The following is a 15569-nucleotide window of genomic DNA, read 5'->3' as shown; positions in this document are numbered from 1 at the left end:
CCCAGAGTCACCTGCCTCACCCCTTCTGCCACCCTTGTCATTTCCTACTTCGTCACGGGGCCTAGAATCACAGGACGTTAGAGTTTGAGAGAACCTTAGGAATAATCCAGTCCAGGGCTACTTGGCGTGTGGTCCATGGACCCATCTGAGATGAGGTGAGGTGCTTGCTCCAGAACAGAAGCCAGCCAGGTCCACTCGGGTTTAGCTGATGTGTTTCCCCCGTGAGGTTTTCTAAGGACGTGCATCAACCTCCATTCTGACACTAGCTCTTTATCTCGTAGTGGACCTGCTCTCTGAACAGCACCAAAGCCCACTCCATTTTATAGAGGGAACAGTGTGGCCTGGCAGGTAACACAGATTTGCTCCAAGTTGTAGACCAAGTGAGCAGCCCTGCTGAAAGCAGAAACCACCTCCCTCACTTCCAGTTCGAGTTCTTTCCATGAAAGACACGCTCTGCCACCTACAATGGGCCTGGCACCGCCAGGCCTGCAGACACACATGTGAACATTTCCCAGCCCTGAGCTTTGAGGCCCCACGAGGTTTAAACATCAGGCCCAGGGACAGCTCTCCCCTCAGCTCCCCCCAGGCTTCCTCCTCGACCCTGTCGCTCTCTTCTCTGTCTGCCCAGACGGACCTGACGTTCGTTGGCGTGGTGGGCATGCTGGACCCGCCCCGCAAGGAGGTCACAGACTCCATCGCCCTGTGCCGTGACGCTGGCATCCGAGTGATCATGATCACTGGGGACAACAAGGGCACAGCCATTGCCATCTGCCGACGAATTGGCATCTTCGAGGAGAACGAGGATGTGGCTGACCGAGCCTACACTGGCCGGGAGTTTGATGACCTGCCCCTGACCACGCAGCGGGAGGCCTGCAAACGCGCCTGCTGCTTTGCCCGCGTGGAGCCCTCGCACAAGTCGAAGATCGTGGAGTATCTGCAGTCCTACGATGAGATCACAGCGATGGTGAGGAGACTGGCGTGGGGCGGTCTGCTTAGTGTCTATTGAGATGACCGTCCTGGGGAGCTGGGGACCGAGGGAGGACGGGGCTGAGCAGGGGCCCTGGCGAGATGCACGGAGGGGAGGGATTCGGGCCCCGATGGAAGAGTCTCAAGGAGGGTACGAGGAAGGGGCTGGTGCCCACCTTCTCTCCCTCCCCACAGACAGGTGATGGCGTCAATGACGCCCCTGCCCTGAAGAAGGCGGAGATCGGCATTGCCATGGGATCCGGCACCGCCGTGGCCAAGTCGGCCTCCGAGATGGTACTGGCCGACGACAACTTCTCCACCATCGTGGCTGCCGTGGAGGAGGGCCGCGCCATCTATAACAACATGAAGCAGTTCATCCGCTACCTCATCTCCTCCAACGTGGGAGAGGTGGTCTGGTGAGCAGCCGGGGAGGGCATCGAGGAGGAACTCGGGGCTGCTGGGGGGTGACCACAGGCCTGGGAGGCAAGACAGACGTGTGACCTCCTCCTTCTGGCAGCATCTTCCTAACAGCTGCCCTGGGGCTGCCTGAGGCCCTGATCCCCGTGCAGCTGCTGTGGGTGAACCTGGTGACAGACGGGCTCCCGGCCACAGCCCTGGGCTTCAACCCCCCAGACCTGGACATCATGGACCGGCCCCCCCGGAGCCCCAAGGAGCCACTCATCAGTGGCTGGCTCTTCTTCCGCTACATGGCAATTGGGGGTGAGCAGGATGAGACCCCACACCCCTTCCCGACCCTCAGGGCTGATCCCCTCTCTGGGACACCAGCTTCCCCACAGCAGCCACTGCGGTGGGCCCTCTTCCTCCAGCTGCTGTTCATGGCCAGGAGGCCCTCTCAGCTCCTCCCGTCTCCCCAGCCCTAGGCCCCCAACTCTCATCTTCTCTCCACCACAGGCTACGTGGGTGCAGCCACGGTGGGAGCAGCAGCCTGGTGGTTCCTATACGCTGAGGACGGGCCTCACATCACCTACAGGCAGCTGGTAGGGCAGCACGGAGGGAGGTGGGGAGAGGCGAGGGGAGCAGGAGGGTGGCGTGGAGGCTTTTTCGGAACCCCGGCTTCTCCCCTCTCCTCCTGCAGACTCACTACATGAAGTGTGCGGAGCACAACCCTGACTTTGAGGGTGTGGATTGCGAGGTCTTCGAGGCCCCTGAGCCCATGACCATGGCCTTGTCCGTGCTGGTTACCATCGAGATGTGCAATGCTCTCAACAGGTGGGGTCCGCGCTCCCTCCCTCTGCGGCCCTCGGGAAGCCACCCTCCCCCTGCTTACCACTTCTCTCCCCTTGTGCCTCCACCCCTGGCTCCGCCCGGCCGCCCCCTTGCAGCCTGTCTGAGAACCAGTCCCTCCTGCGGATGCCGCCCTGGGTGAACATCTGGCTGGTGGGCTCCATCTGCCTCTCCATGTCCCTCCACTTTCTCATCCTCTACGTGGACCCTCTGCCGGTGAGCCTTCCTCTGGCCAGGGGCTGCCTGCCCCCAACCCACCCACAGGGGGCCTATGCAGGGGTCCGCGACCACGACCCCTGCCAGAGGGAGGAGGGCAGGGTCAGGCTGGCGCAGTGGCAGCTCCTGGGCTCCTTCTCACTGCCCTTCCCGCCTCCTCCCAGATGATCTTCAAGCTGCAGGCCCTGGACCTGCCCCATTGGCTCATGGTCTTCAAGATTTCGTTACCAGTCATCGGGCTCGACGAAATCCTCAAGTTCATTGCTCGGAACTACCTGGAGGGTAAGAGCGCGCCGCCCCCAGCCCTGTCAGCCCCTGGGCCCTGACACAGCCCCCTCCCTCCAGGCCGTGAAGGCGCCTGCCCCGCTTCCTTGTCAGGTGGGTGAGTTCCCGGAGCCCCAGCAGGCCCCGTGTCCTCCGCCGAGGGGCGCACCCAGCCCCTGCCCCGCCTTTGCCCGCTCCTCCGAGCCCGTCTCCTTGGAGCCCCAAAGCCTCCTCAGCCCTCTTGGTCCCCTGCGCCCCCCTCCCTCCCTCGATAACGGCTGTCTCTCTGTCCTCTCTGGCCATAGGATAACCCGTTTCCCCCTCCTCCATCTCTCTGAGCCGTGTCACAGGTATCACCCCCCTTCTTGCCCGTGCCCTAGCTGCTGTGCCCCCTCTGCCCACCCCGTCTCCCCCTCAGGCGGCGCCGGGGTCACGTGCCCTCACAGCTCCACCTGGAGCCACCGCCACCGCCGCCGCCACTGCCGCGCTTCCAAGTGGGGCTGGGCTGCTGCCCCTACTCTGCCGGGGCGGCACTGCCCGGCCCCGGGCACCACTGTCTGCTGGGCTGCGCTGCGTCACGCTGGCTGGCCGCTGAGCCGTGTGCCGCTGGGGCTGCAGTGGCTGGGGGGAGTGGGGGCTGGGGACACAGATGAGTGGGGGGTGGCGGGGGGCCTCCAGGTGAGTGTGCTGGGGGACTGGGACAGGTAGGGAGCTGAGAGGGACTTCTCCTCTCCTGTGCCGCCCTGCCACCAGTCTCATCCTCCCCCTTTTCCTTCCAGATCCAGAAGATGAAAGAAGGAAGTAACCAGTCCTTTTGCCCTCCCTTCCCCAGCCTGACAGTGACGAGTCTTCAGCCAGAGCTGTGGCACAGGCCTCCACCACGTGCGCCCCAGCCCGACATTCTTGTTTATAAACATAATGTCCCCTTCACGTCTCCTCCCCCCTCAGCAACCGCCCCCCCACCCTTTGCCCTTGTAAAACCTCCCCTCCCCGACCCCGTGGGGCTTGCAGGGACAAGGCGACCGACTGAGCTGAGCTGCTTATTTATTGAAAATAAATGACAGAAAAATCTGGCCTTGTCTCTGTGCACACCTTGGGGCCTGGTTCGGGCCCCTGGGGACAAGCATCTTAGTGTCATGCAGCCCAGGAAGCAGCCATCTGTCCCAGGGCGCGTGTGTGGAGGGACCCGGGGACACGACCCAGGGCTCCCAGCCACCACTCACAGCTCGGCTGTGCCTGGGGAAGGGGACGGAGGTAACAGGCATGGCTGTTAGGCTGGGTGGGGGCGGGGGCGGGAGGCTTGGAGCCCAGGAGGCAGCATGGCAGCCAGAAAGCCACAGGGCTGAGCCTGCCCCTCTGGTTTCCAGAGGGGGTTGGGACCCTCACCCAGGTGTCATCTTTGGAAGCAGAAGACCCAGCCGCCCCTGGGAGGAGGCGCTGGAGGGACAGGGCAGCGGTGGCCCCGTCACCTCAACCCCAGGCTTGGAGAGGGTGAAGACTCCATCCTGAGACCCCCAAAGCCTCGGCCTCACGGTTCAGGAGTGGAGAAAGACGGTCTCCCCCCAGGGTGGGCGGTGCTGGCCCCTCAGGTGTCCTTGATGTCCCCGACGTCCCTGAGGGGCGCCTCGTCCATGATGCTGCGCACTTGCTCCAGACTCTCTGCCTGGCGGATCCGTTCCAGGCGCACCTGTGGGGGCCGGCGAGGGAGGCAGAGGGCCCTTGGTGGGAAAATGCAGCCTCCACCCCATCGGCCAGCCCCCTGAGGGGCAAGAGCACGGGACCAGGGTACCCGTGTACCTCACCTCTCCCAACCCCCAGTGAAAATGGTTCAAGGGAAGAAATGGATCCTAAGAGAGCAGCCTGAGGAAGGGTGGGCAGGGGCAGGTGGAAGTGACGTGACGAGCACGGGGCACGTCGGCATGCCAGGCCCTGGGCCACGGGCTTCGCACCACCGACAAAGATGGAAGCACAAGATCTTCAACGTTTTTTGAGCACTAGCTCAGAGGAAAGGACCATGCCAGCCCCAGAGGGAGGGAGAGGACTCTTCTAACTGGAGAGGAGACTATCCTTGTAAGACGGAGGACAAGTCACCTGGAGTCATGCCAGTCTGGTGGGGAGGGGACATGCCGTACCTGCAAGGCCTGGGACAGTCGTACGAAATCCCTCTGCACTTGCTCACTGGTCTCCAGCTCAGCCTGCAGCCGCAGCACCTTTGCCCTCTGTTCCGAGAGGAGGTCTGTGAGCTGCGCCTGGGGGCACAGGATGTAGAGCTGGGGCCCTGGGCTGAAGAAACAGGATGTCTGGACAGGGTAACCCCTTCAATACCGCCCCCGATCCTCACCTCTTCTGTGCGGCCCGAGCCCAGTGGCTGCCTCAGGACTTCCTGCTGCCTGGCCTAAGGGAGACATAAAGGGCAGCAGGGGTTGGTGAGGGTCCTCTCCACGCTGCCACCCTCCTCCGCCATCCCGGCCTGGCCCGGGTCCTGCCTCACCTTGCTCTGCTCCTGCTGGACCCGCTCCATCTCCATCCTCAGGCTGCACAGGGAGGCTGGGAAGTCAGGCAGGGCCAAGGCGTCAGGCCCACGCCCTCTCTCCTTCCCTGCCCCGCCCGGCCCGGCACAGGCTCCAGCCCATACTCACCCTCTAACACCTCTGTGCGGGAAGGAAAGAAAGAGAGGTCAAGGCTCATCATTCTCGCACTGCATCCTCTCTCCCCTCCTGGTGCCCAGGCAGTCCCCGAGGGGGTGGGGACTCAGCCTCCTGGGGAGCGAGGGTGGGGTGGCTCGCCGCCTCCTCCCTCACCTGTCTCCTCCCGCTGCACCCTCAGCTGCCCCTCCAGGCTGGCCCTCGCCGCCGTCTCTTCCTCCAGCGCCTCCCGCAGGGTCACGATCTCAATCCGCAGCCGCTCGGCCTCGTGCTCCTGGGCCTGCTGGTGGGCCCGCGCCTCCTGCTGAGTGCGGCGCACCAGCTGCCGCAGCTCCTGGAAGGATGCAAGTCACGGGCTGGGTGCGGGGGCCGGCCGGGGGCCAGCGGCTAGAAGGGGATTGTGGGGAGGGGAAAGGAAGGAAAGAAGGAAGAAAACATAACAGAGGAAACAACCCGAACACCCATCACGGGGAGAGTGGACAAATACCCTGGGACGGCAGTGAATACTTTCCCGCAGCACAGCCTGGGGTGGAGGACCTCGGGAGCGGTGCTGAGTGAAAGCTCCAGGAGACTACCCAGAGCAAGATTCTGAGTTTTTATAACTAAAAACAATCAAAATTAGCACTCCACGGTTTAGGCAGACGTGTATATGTAATAAAAATGATCCCAAAGAAGGCCAAGGGAATGATAAAGCTCAGGACGGCAGGAACAGAGCCAAGGAGCACGGGGCGGGGCGCATGTAAGGCGATGTCAGTTACAGTCCTCAAGGTGCGCAAGGGTTCCGGCTGATGTTCATATTTTTAATAAATTCAATCAACAGAGGCCACACACAGATCAATGATGACAGCTTATTATGAATCAAAGATTATGATGAATTCAATTTTGTGGATCTCATGTCACTTAAAAATAACAAGCCAAATTACTGCTTCCTTTGCATCAAGCATTCTGTTAACTCATTTTCTCTCTGTGCTGATGCTGGGAGGGGGGTGTGGTCCCATTTGGCAGAGGAGGAAACCGAGCCTTAGAAAAGTTGAGTGAGTTGGCCATGGTGACGCAGCTAATACACAGCAGCCTGGGTGCGTGCCCGACTCCTGTGGCCCCAGGCCAATGCTTTGCTGTGCGTGGAGAGGAAGGGCCTGTCCCCCACCTTACCAGCAGCGAGCCGGGCAGCGACTCCTCCTGGCCCTCATCCTGCTCCAGGCCCCGGGGGGCTGAAGATGGCGGCTGCTCAGCCCGGAGCCCTTGGTTTTCCTCAGTCAGTCGCTTTACGTCGTGGCTCAGGCACTTGTGCGAGGTAGCCAGCTCTGCCTGGGGATGGACAGTTAGGACGAGGCGATGAGGGGACAAGGGGTCTCCAGTCTCCCGTGAGGCCAAAGCCTGAACACTCCTCCCAGTGGTCAGGAATGAGAGCCAGGAAGCCCACACCCTCCTTCTAGGCTGAGAAAGAAAGAAACACCCTTTAGTAAGCGTCTTTGGCTCCCAAGCTCTTTTTTTTTTTTTTTTCCTGGCCACACCACGTAGCTCACGAGATCTTAGTTCCCTGACCAGGGATCAAACCTGGGCCCCCTGCAGCGGAAGCGTGGAGTCTTAACCACTGGACCGCCAGGGAACTCCCTCAAGCTCTTACTACACCATCCTCAATGACTCGGAGGTCACACAGTGACAGCCACAGGCCACATCGGGTGTTTTATTTGGTCCATATGGGTATTTTTAAACCTTAAACAAGGGGCTTCCCTGGTGGCGCAGGGGTTGAGAGTCCGCCTGCCGATGCAGGGAACGCGAGTTCGTGCCTTGGTCCGGGAGGATCCCACATGCCGCGGAGTGGCTGGGCCCGTGAGCCATGGCCGCTGAGCCTGGACGTCCAGAGCCTGTGCTCCGTAACGGGAGAACAGGAGAGGCCACAACAGTGAGAGGCCCGTGTATCGCAAAACAAACAAACAAACAAACAAAACCTTCAACAAGTACAACATTAAAAACTGGGAGACTACACACAAACATCTGGATCTCTGGCTTCTCTCGACAAATGAGAAAACCAGGCAGCATCAAGCCTGCACTCCCACGCACCATGGGCAGCGAGTCAAGGGGCACTAGCTCCCTTTACAGGGTCTCTTGGTTTGCCCTGCTACTCCTTCCTGCCTCACACGTGGCCCAGTTCAATCATCTGCCTCTCCTGTCTGGTCTCAGGAAGTATCCGATTTTGCAATCCCTGCTTTTCATTCTCACAACTCTGTAAGCTAGGACCCATTATCTCAATTTCAAGGCATCAAGGCTGAGGCTCTGGGCTTGTGGGATTAGCTCAAGATCACAGTGAGTGCGTGGTGGGTTCTTCTGAATCAGTACCAGGTGCCCTTGAAACCCTTTTACCCACCTGGCACCAACTCCAGGGCAAAGCCAGAGCGGCTGGTGGGGAGGGGGGCAGGGGGCGAGGAAGGACAGGTGCCTCAACCTTCCACGTGGCTCCCTCAACCAATTCCCATCCCACTCCTCTCCCTCCTGTCCCGGCCCCCAGCCCTCACCATCTGCAGCTGAACCCGCTCCTGGGCCTGGCTCACGGTCCCCTGCAAGGTCCGCAGCAGCTGCTCTGAGTTCTGGACCTGGGCCAGGAGCACCTGCATCTGTGGGTGGAAGGGGGGCAAGGGTGAGGCCGGGCCAGGAGGAGGCAGGGAGCGGAGGCCCTGCGGAGCAGAGGCTGAACTCACCTGCTTAGCGCAGTCCTCGTTACTCCGTCTCAGGCCCTCTTGCAGCTCATCCCGCTCCCGGCTGATGCTCTCCAGGTCCTTCTGCAGCTGCCGCCCCTGCCACAGACGCCAGCCTCAGCCTCAACCGCCAAGGGGAGGCCTTCCCTCCTCGCCAGACCTCTCACGCCTTGCTCCCTGCACCTCGGTGGGCAGTGCCATCTTTCACCCAGTCATTCAAAGCAAAGGTCCAGGAATGGATGCTGACTCTTCTAAGTCCTCCACTCCCCAGGTCCAACCCACCAGCAGTCCCTGCCCGGTGGCCTCCAAAGTGGATTCCAAATCCACCCATTTCTCTCCACCTCTGCTGCCATCTCCTGGTCCCAGTCACCACCTTCCTCTAAACTATGTCAAGCATCGCCCTCCCAACCGGTCACTACCCTGCTTCTCCCGTTGCCCCCTCCCCCAACTGCAGTCCATTCCCACCCAGAGGCCCCAGTGACCTGTTAAAAGCCTGGAGCAGAGAAGGCTTCTCCCTGCCTGACACACCACAGAGGCTTCCTGCAGCTTCTCCTCTAAGATGCAAACTCCATGGCTGGCCCCAAGGCCAAGGCCGACCTCCTGTGACCCCTGCCTGCCTTTCTGACCTCATCTCTCTTCCCCTCCTCTGTGGCCTTCCTGCTCCTCAGACACACCGTGGTCTGTCCGTCCTCTGGGCCCTGGAAACTGCAGTTCCTTTGGTCCCCAATCTTCAAAAAGCACCTCACTTTCCAGCCAGGATGGTCTCCTGCATTGCCAGTCTCTACCCCATTACCCTATTAAGTCTTGTTCTGGGTGTCTCACCCAGTGACACTGTCTTCCTCATGTGCCCATGTGCATGTTTGGGCCTGGCTCCCTCACTAGAGGAAGCTCCAAGAGGGTGGGAAGTTTCTTCTTCACTGCAGGATCCCCAGCTCTAGCTCAGGGCCTGGACATAGTAGGTGCTCAGTAAGTACTTGAAGCAAGAAACGGATGCGTGCATGTCGGCTGCCCAATCCGCCCACTCCACTCACCTCCACCTGCAGCTGCTCCCACTGGTTGTCTGGGACGAGCTGGTAACCAGGAGGGGGCAGGTAGATGCCCTCAGGGACCAGGGTGCCCGTGGACACCAGAGAGGCTGTCTCCTCCTGCTCGGGGCTCAGGCCATGGCGGCTGCGGGGCAGGGAGGCACTGCCGCTGGCTCCACCGCCGAGGGAGAAGGAGGAGATGGAGGCGCTGTCATCACAGTTGTGGGCGAAGGCCTCGGCCGCCGCGCCCCCGTCTCCACTCAGCTCCTCGAGAGGCTCCAGTGGCGGAGATGGGTCCCGGGACAGGAGTAACTCCGCAGAGCCGTGCAGGGAAGGGGGATGCCGGGGACGTCTCTAGGGAGAGGGGGCAAGGAAGAGGCTGGGGGGCCAGGGTCCTACGGCGCCCCTTCTTCTCTCAGCGCACCCTGGCCACCCCCTCACCTGGATCTCTTTTTTTGCGGTATGTGGGCCTCTCATTGTTGTGGCCTCTCCCATTGCTGAGCACAGGCTCAGCAGCCATGGCTCACGGGCCCAGCCGCTCCGCAGCATGTGGGATCTTCCCAGACCGGGGCACGAACCCGTGTCCCCTGCATCGGCAGGCGGACTCTCAACCACTGCGCCACCAGGGAAGCCCCACCTGGATCTCTTGGATCAGCTCCTCTGCCCTCAGCAATTTCGCCTTCAGCTCCTCAATCTCCTGCTCCATGGGCAACACGATCTCCCGCAGCTTCTCCGAGTCCTCGTGGGCCTGAAGAAGGGGGGTTGGGCAGTGACTGTCCCCCCCTCCCGACTGCAGGACCCTCAGGACTGTTCAGAGCTTTCCCTCCAAGCACATCAGCTCTTCTAATTCTCCCAAGCAGGCACCGTCCACCCCCACTTTATTTATTTACTTTTAAAATATTTTATTTATTTATTTTTGGCTGTGTTGGGTCTTCGTTGCTGCGCGCAGGCTTTCTCTTGTTGCGGCGAGCGGGGGCTACTCTTCGTTGCGGTGCACAGGCTTCTTATTGCAGTGGCTTCTCTTGTTGTGGAGCACGGGCTCTAGGCGCGTGGGCTTCAGCAGTTGCGGCACGTGGGCTCAGTAATTGTGGCTCGCGGGCTCTAGGGTGCAGACTCAGTAGTTGTGGCGCACGGGCTTCGATGCTCTGCAGCATGTGGGATCCTCCTGGACCGGGGCTCAAACCTGTGTCCCCTGCATTGGCAGGCGGATTCTTAACCACTGCGCCACCAGGGAAGTCCCCACCCCCATTTTAGAGAGAGGAACACAGAGGCTCTGAGAGCTTACATGACTTGCCCCAGGTCACATGGTACAGAGCCAAAATCACAACTACCTTCCTGTTGCCCACTTGTAGAGTGACATACATTTCTTCCCCAACATCATGTATCCTGTTTTATCACAGAACGTCACATTTTTAGTTGGGCTCATGACCTAAATTCTAGAATACCATCTACATTTCTCAGCTTCCCTATAACTAAGCATGGCCATATGACTAAGTTCCAGCTATGAGATGTAGGCATATGTGTCAGGTGCAACTTCCAGGACAACTCCTCAAAGGGGAGGGTATGCTTTTCTTTACTCCTCCTCCTTCTTGCTGGCTAAAATGTGGATGTGATGGCTGGTGCTCAAGCAGTCATCTTGGACCATGAGGCAGTAAGCTACCTATGGCAAAACAGCAACATAGGAGGAGCCTGGGTTCCTATTGACTTGTTGAGCTGCCACATAAGTCCTGGAATGTCTACCTCTGGTTCTAAGAAAAACAGATTTCTATCTTATTTAAGCCACTGTTATTTGGGCTTTCAAACTTTGTCCTAATCAATATGTCTTCCCATACTCCCATCACCGGCATATTTCTGGCCACTTCTTTTCAGTCTTTTCAGGTTTGGGATCCTGTCGAACTTGCACAGCCAACAGCCTCTGGACACCTCCACTTGGATGCTGCACAGGCTCCTCTGTCCAAGTACAGCCAAATCTGAACCAACTCATGATGCCGTTTCTCCTCCCATGAGCGCTAGATTGGCGAGAATGACACTGCTATCCACCCAGCTGTCCAAGGCAGAAATCTGCCAGTCGTCCATCCTCTTCCAAGTCAAGCCGTTTCTACCTCTTGAATCACTCAAAAACCCGTCTCAGACAAGTTCAGTTGAACCCTCCAAATCTCTTATGTGCAGTGGCAACAGGTAGGGTAAGCCTGCGTGCTCTGCAGATGCCCACACCGTAGATGGATGCAAGGCTAGGACCGGAACTTCCCGACTCTGGGCCTGTGGCTCCTTGCGCCGTACCAGGTAGCCTTATTCAGCGGAGCCCTCTCCTTCACCACCCCGTGTAACCGCTCCCTGAGGAACACTCTGAATGCAAGTAAGTAGCAGCCTCTGCTGGCAAACTGTGGGTTGGAACCTTCCTTTCTTGGGCTCCTATTTTGATCTGTGTCCTTCTAACCAGGCAACTTACTCCATCTGCCTGAGCCGCAGTTTCCTCACGTACAAAGTGAGGTAAGTACCTACCTCACAGGGCAGCTGTGTGAATGAAATGAGGGAAGATGTGAATTTGCTCTGAAAGATGAAGAGTTTGGTAATATGTGCTTCCTACAATTGTTCATGACAAGAATAATGGAGGCAATATACCACAGAGATTAAGAGCAAAGCTTTAGAACCAGACTGCCTAGATTTTAAAATCCCAGATCTGCTCCTTTTTATGTGCATAACCTGGGGAGAATTACTAAACTTCTCTGAGCCTCACCTTATTCATCTGTTAAATGGATCTAATGGGTCCCTCTTTTAGGGGAAAGACTGGGGAGACTTGAATCTGTCAAGCAGGTATTGCAATGCCTAGTGCATGAGAGGTATCCTTAAATGCTAGCTCCCTCCCCTCTACATGACATGACTTTTTTCTTTTTTTTGGCTGCGCCACGTGGCTTGCGGGATTTTAGTTCCCCGACCAGGGATCGAACCCGGGCCCCTGCAGTGAAAGCACAAGTCCCAACCACTGGACCACCAGGGAATTCCCTACATGACTTTTCTTAATTTGGGAGGTAAACACACCTGGCCATCCCACTAGTAAGTGGCCAGCCAGGACCATGCTGAGTACAGGGCTCGTGTATGTTATACCTAGAATTATTACTGGGTGCCCTGCTCCCAGTGATGTGGCAGTGGGACACAGATAATCCCTCTGCCCCACGGTCACCTTTGGATGCTTCAACATATTTCCAAATCCCTGAGGAGGGGGCGGGTAGGCTATCCCAACCCCAACCTTTTCCATCTGCTTCTCCAAGGAGTCCAGGGGGTGAGCCCTGGACAGCAGCTGCTTCAGGCGCCCCAGCTCCCGCTCCTTCTCCTCACAGTCCTGCTGCTGCTGCTGCCGCTCCTGCTTCAGAGACGTGATCTGGGCTTCATAGCTGCTGATGGAGTCTGGCGAGACAGGAAGGGCAGAGGAGAGGGAGGGTCAGTGCACTAGCCATACCTCGGGGCGAGCGAGGGGCACTCCATCACTGCCGCTCTCTGCAAGGCAATTTACCATAGCAGTGATGACAGTGGACTTTGTGGTGGGATGGTCCTGGGCAATCAGTTCGCCTCTCTGTATAATGTCCTCGGCCAGTGATTATCCCACTGGCTTGTTACAGGATCAAATGACATGATATCTGGAAGGGGTTCAGCCCTCTTCCTGGTACATAATAAATGCTAAAGATAGGCTATCTGTTGCTATTAATACATACCGATAACAATCAATATCTAGCAAGAGTCATAAATATTCACTCTGGACCAGACTCTGAGCTGGGCTCTGGAAATAGAGAAATTAATCAAACACAAACCCTGACACCAGGAGCCCACAGTCCAATGAGGAAGACAGCCGTGGAAATAGTTACAAAGCAGTGTGAGGAGAGCTCATGAAAGGACCACTCCTGGGCTTGCGGATCCCAGAGGAAAGAGCCCCTCACTCTACCTGCCAGGTCAGGAGAGACACCAGCAAGTGGTAAAGGATGGAAAGGACACATTAAGTAACAGGAGCAAAGGCTCACAGGTGGGAAGGTGGATGGTGTGGCTGGGGCATGGTGGGCACATTGGAAAAACTGGAGTGAAGATGTAGGAGGAGATGCTGGGAAGGGTGAAGAGGGTGGCCGTGAATGGCTGCTAAGGCCTTGAATGCCACGCCAAGGAGTTTGGGATTTATCCTACATGTCAGTGGGAGGTAAGCGGATGCTGGGCGGAACATGGACATTTTTCATTTGCATAGTTATTTATTTTAACACATACTAACATTAGAAGTAAGGGTTCTGTTGCCAGACTGCCTGGGTTCCAATCTCCTTTCTATCTGTATGACCTTAGGCAAGTTATCTAACCTCTCTGGGCCTCAGAGCTTCCTCTGTAAAATGGAGATGGATAATAGTTCCTAACTCATAGAGATTATTATGAAGATTAAATACTCATAAAGCATTTAGCTCAGTGCCTGGCACTCAATAAATGTTAGTTATTATAATTATTATTACTATTATTATTATTTAGGACACAGTTTCTTACAGGGACAGGAAGTTCCCTTTAAAATAAATGTATATAGGTTTTTTAAAAGTGGATCTATTTAAAGAACAATATTAAGTAGATGACAGGGTAAGTCATACAAGGACAACCATGTTGCACAGATGGTACATGGATGCCTGAAATGTGGGGAACCATGGCCCCAGAGAAGTCTGGAGCCAGGAGCAGCTGTTAGAAAGGGAAATGACATGGTGGGATGGGAACTGTAGGAAGTTTACTCTGGAAGTCAATGTCAAGGCCAGATTATAGAGGGAGACTTGTAAGAAGGCTGGGACAACAGTCCGGGGAAGTTGACGAGAGCTTTGCTACAGCAGTGGCAGTGGAAGCAAAGGGGTGGGATGCAACTGGGAGCTATTGCAGAGACTCTGGCCTTGGACTACAGGAGAAGGGGAATGGAGGAAAAGAAGCTGGGGGATCTGGGATAAGGGGAGCTGATGCGTCCCAAGTACAGAGGATGAGAGGGGGAGAAGCCGGTGCATGTGGGGCGGGGTTGCGGGGAGGTTGTGTGCAGATGTAGGGGTGTTTGGGGAAGAAGGGAAACCAGATGATGAGACTTACAGAGACTAGGCCCAGGGCCGAGTCTGAAGGTCAGAGGCTCAAACGAGTTCTCAGGGAACTGAGAAGCTGCTCACTTTCAGGGTTGATCAGTCATCAGTGAGGGACAAGAAATGACACGACATGGGGCCAGGGAACAGGTAGCAGCTCCGAGCTAAACTTAGCTGGAACTGACAGAGCTGCTGCTGGCGCAGGCAACGCCGCTATGCAAATGAGAAAAGGGCGCGTCTCCCTCTGAGCCCCTGGGTCTGCCCTGCGCTAGGCAGCCCTGCTAACCTACTCCATAGGTATAGGTTATGCCCGCTTACCCCTTTCTTGTCATGTACTCCCCCTTATGGGGCTGAGGGAGTCTGGGAGGAGTGCCTGCCTCACCTTTCAGGATGGCCTGCAGCGAGGCCACCTCCTCTTGGCATTGCCGCTGCACTGCAGCCACAGCCTCGGCCTTCGTGCTCTCGCTCACCTCGGCCACAGCCTTCATGGTTTCCATTTCTGCCAGGGCGCCTGCCAGCTCAGCCCGAAGCCGGTCGAGCTCCCCTGACTCGGCCTCAACTTTTGTCCCCTCCGGAGTCTGGGGGTCCAGCGCTGTGAAGGACAGGGATCAGCCTCTTTTCTCATCACTCTCGGATTCCCAATATTCCCAGGGCATCAAATCCTCAACTTCTGCAACTCAGTACCGCAGCCAAGGTCCCTGCACCTTTACCTAGCCCCGCCCCACTCACCTGGCCCCTCGCCTTCCCCGACTCCTCCTCACCTAGCTCTGCCTAGTGTTGCCTAGAGCCCCGCCTCTTCCTCCCTCGGTTCACCCAATCCCCTCTTTCCTCTGACACGACCCCTCCCTTTTAGTGGCTCGCCCCTTGTCCACCTGGCTCCTCTCCTCCCACACTGGGCCCCACCTCTAACCTGCCACTGGCCCTCTCCCTTGAATCGCTAGCCACGCCCCCTCCGTCTCCCCCCCCCCGGCGGCGTGGTCCCGCCCCTTTCTCCAGGCTCCCCCCACCACCCCCCACCCACCGACGCCAAGATCGGCCCCGCCTCCGGCCTCGCCGCCCCTCGCCGTGCACGGATGCATCCTCACATACCGGCCTCCGGCTGCCGCCGCCGGGCATCCTCGCCCGCGGCCGCCGGCGCAGGTGCCGCCATCGCCTCCGCTCAAACGGCGGGTTCCCGCACTCCCTGGTGACTGCGCTCACCGCTTCCGGGTCCTCTCGGCTGTTTCCGGATCCGCTCGGCTGTTTCCGGATCGGCCCTGGGCTGGAGGGTGAGGCCGGAGTTGGGGAGGGGTGGCCGAGCCTCGGCCGAAGATTTCCGAGTGGACTCCCGGCCGCGGCCCCAGGTCCCGCCCCTCCCCGCCTTCTTTGTTGGGCAGCGATGCTCGAGAAGGACGCCTGCCCTTCAAACCACGAAGTAGTTCTTTCGTCAAAGGCCTTTGG

At 58.2% G+C, this 15569-nt stretch overlaps 2 protein-coding genes across 5 annotated transcripts in view; one reads left to right on the top strand and one right to left on the bottom strand.

Moving 5' to 3' along the window:
• ATP2A1 (ATPase sarcoplasmic/endoplasmic reticulum Ca2+ transporting 1) overlaps window positions 1-3725 on the top strand; it is a 19828-nt gene extending 16103 nt beyond the window's left edge. The window contains exons 18-25 of the mRNA XM_032605869.1: window positions 629-964; window positions 1162-1382; window positions 1484-1686; window positions 1879-1964; window positions 2063-2196; window positions 2310-2427; window positions 2592-2709; window positions 3471-3725. Of these exons, the coding sequence (XP_032461760.1) occupies window positions 629-964; window positions 1162-1382; window positions 1484-1686; window positions 1879-1964; window positions 2063-2196; window positions 2310-2427; window positions 2592-2709; window positions 3471-3496 (1242 nt within the window). The 3' untranslated portion in view covers window positions 3497-3725. The remainder of the gene's footprint in view (window positions 1-628; window positions 965-1161; window positions 1383-1483; window positions 1687-1878; window positions 1965-2062; window positions 2197-2309; window positions 2428-2591; window positions 2710-3470) is intronic.
• Window positions 3719-15569, bottom strand: RABEP2 (rabaptin, RAB GTPase binding effector protein 2). Of its 4 annotated transcripts, none has more exons than XM_032605870.1 (14): window positions 15219-15569; window positions 14512-14721; window positions 12305-12462; window positions 9695-9805; window positions 9064-9411; window positions 8036-8131; window positions 7853-7951; window positions 6489-6644; window positions 5493-5670; window positions 5331-5342; window positions 5183-5238; window positions 5033-5086; window positions 4824-4961; window positions 3719-4378 (listed from the first exon to the last, which is right to left on the bottom strand). In XM_032605870.1, exons 1-14 carry the CDS (start codon window positions 15277-15279, stop codon window positions 4277-4279), a joined length of 1779 nt encoding a protein of 592 aa, XP_032461761.1. In that variant the 5' UTR covers window positions 15280-15569; the 3' UTR covers window positions 3719-4276. The 4 variants fall into 4 exon arrangements, 3 of the variants coding, with proteins under 3 accessions (XP_032461761.1, XP_032461762.1, XP_032461763.1); XM_032605871.1 differs by having other exon boundaries at window positions 4824-4940; window positions 15219-15314; XM_032605872.1 differs by having other exon boundaries at window positions 4824-4910; window positions 15219-15279.

This window comes from Phocoena sinus, chromosome 15 (assembly GCF_008692025.1).
Source record: "Phocoena sinus isolate mPhoSin1 chromosome 15, mPhoSin1.pri, whole genome shotgun sequence".
Taxonomy (NCBI): Eukaryota; Metazoa; Chordata; class Mammalia; order Artiodactyla; family Phocoenidae; genus Phocoena; species Phocoena sinus.
This window is presented reverse-complemented; position numbering and strand designations above follow the sequence as displayed.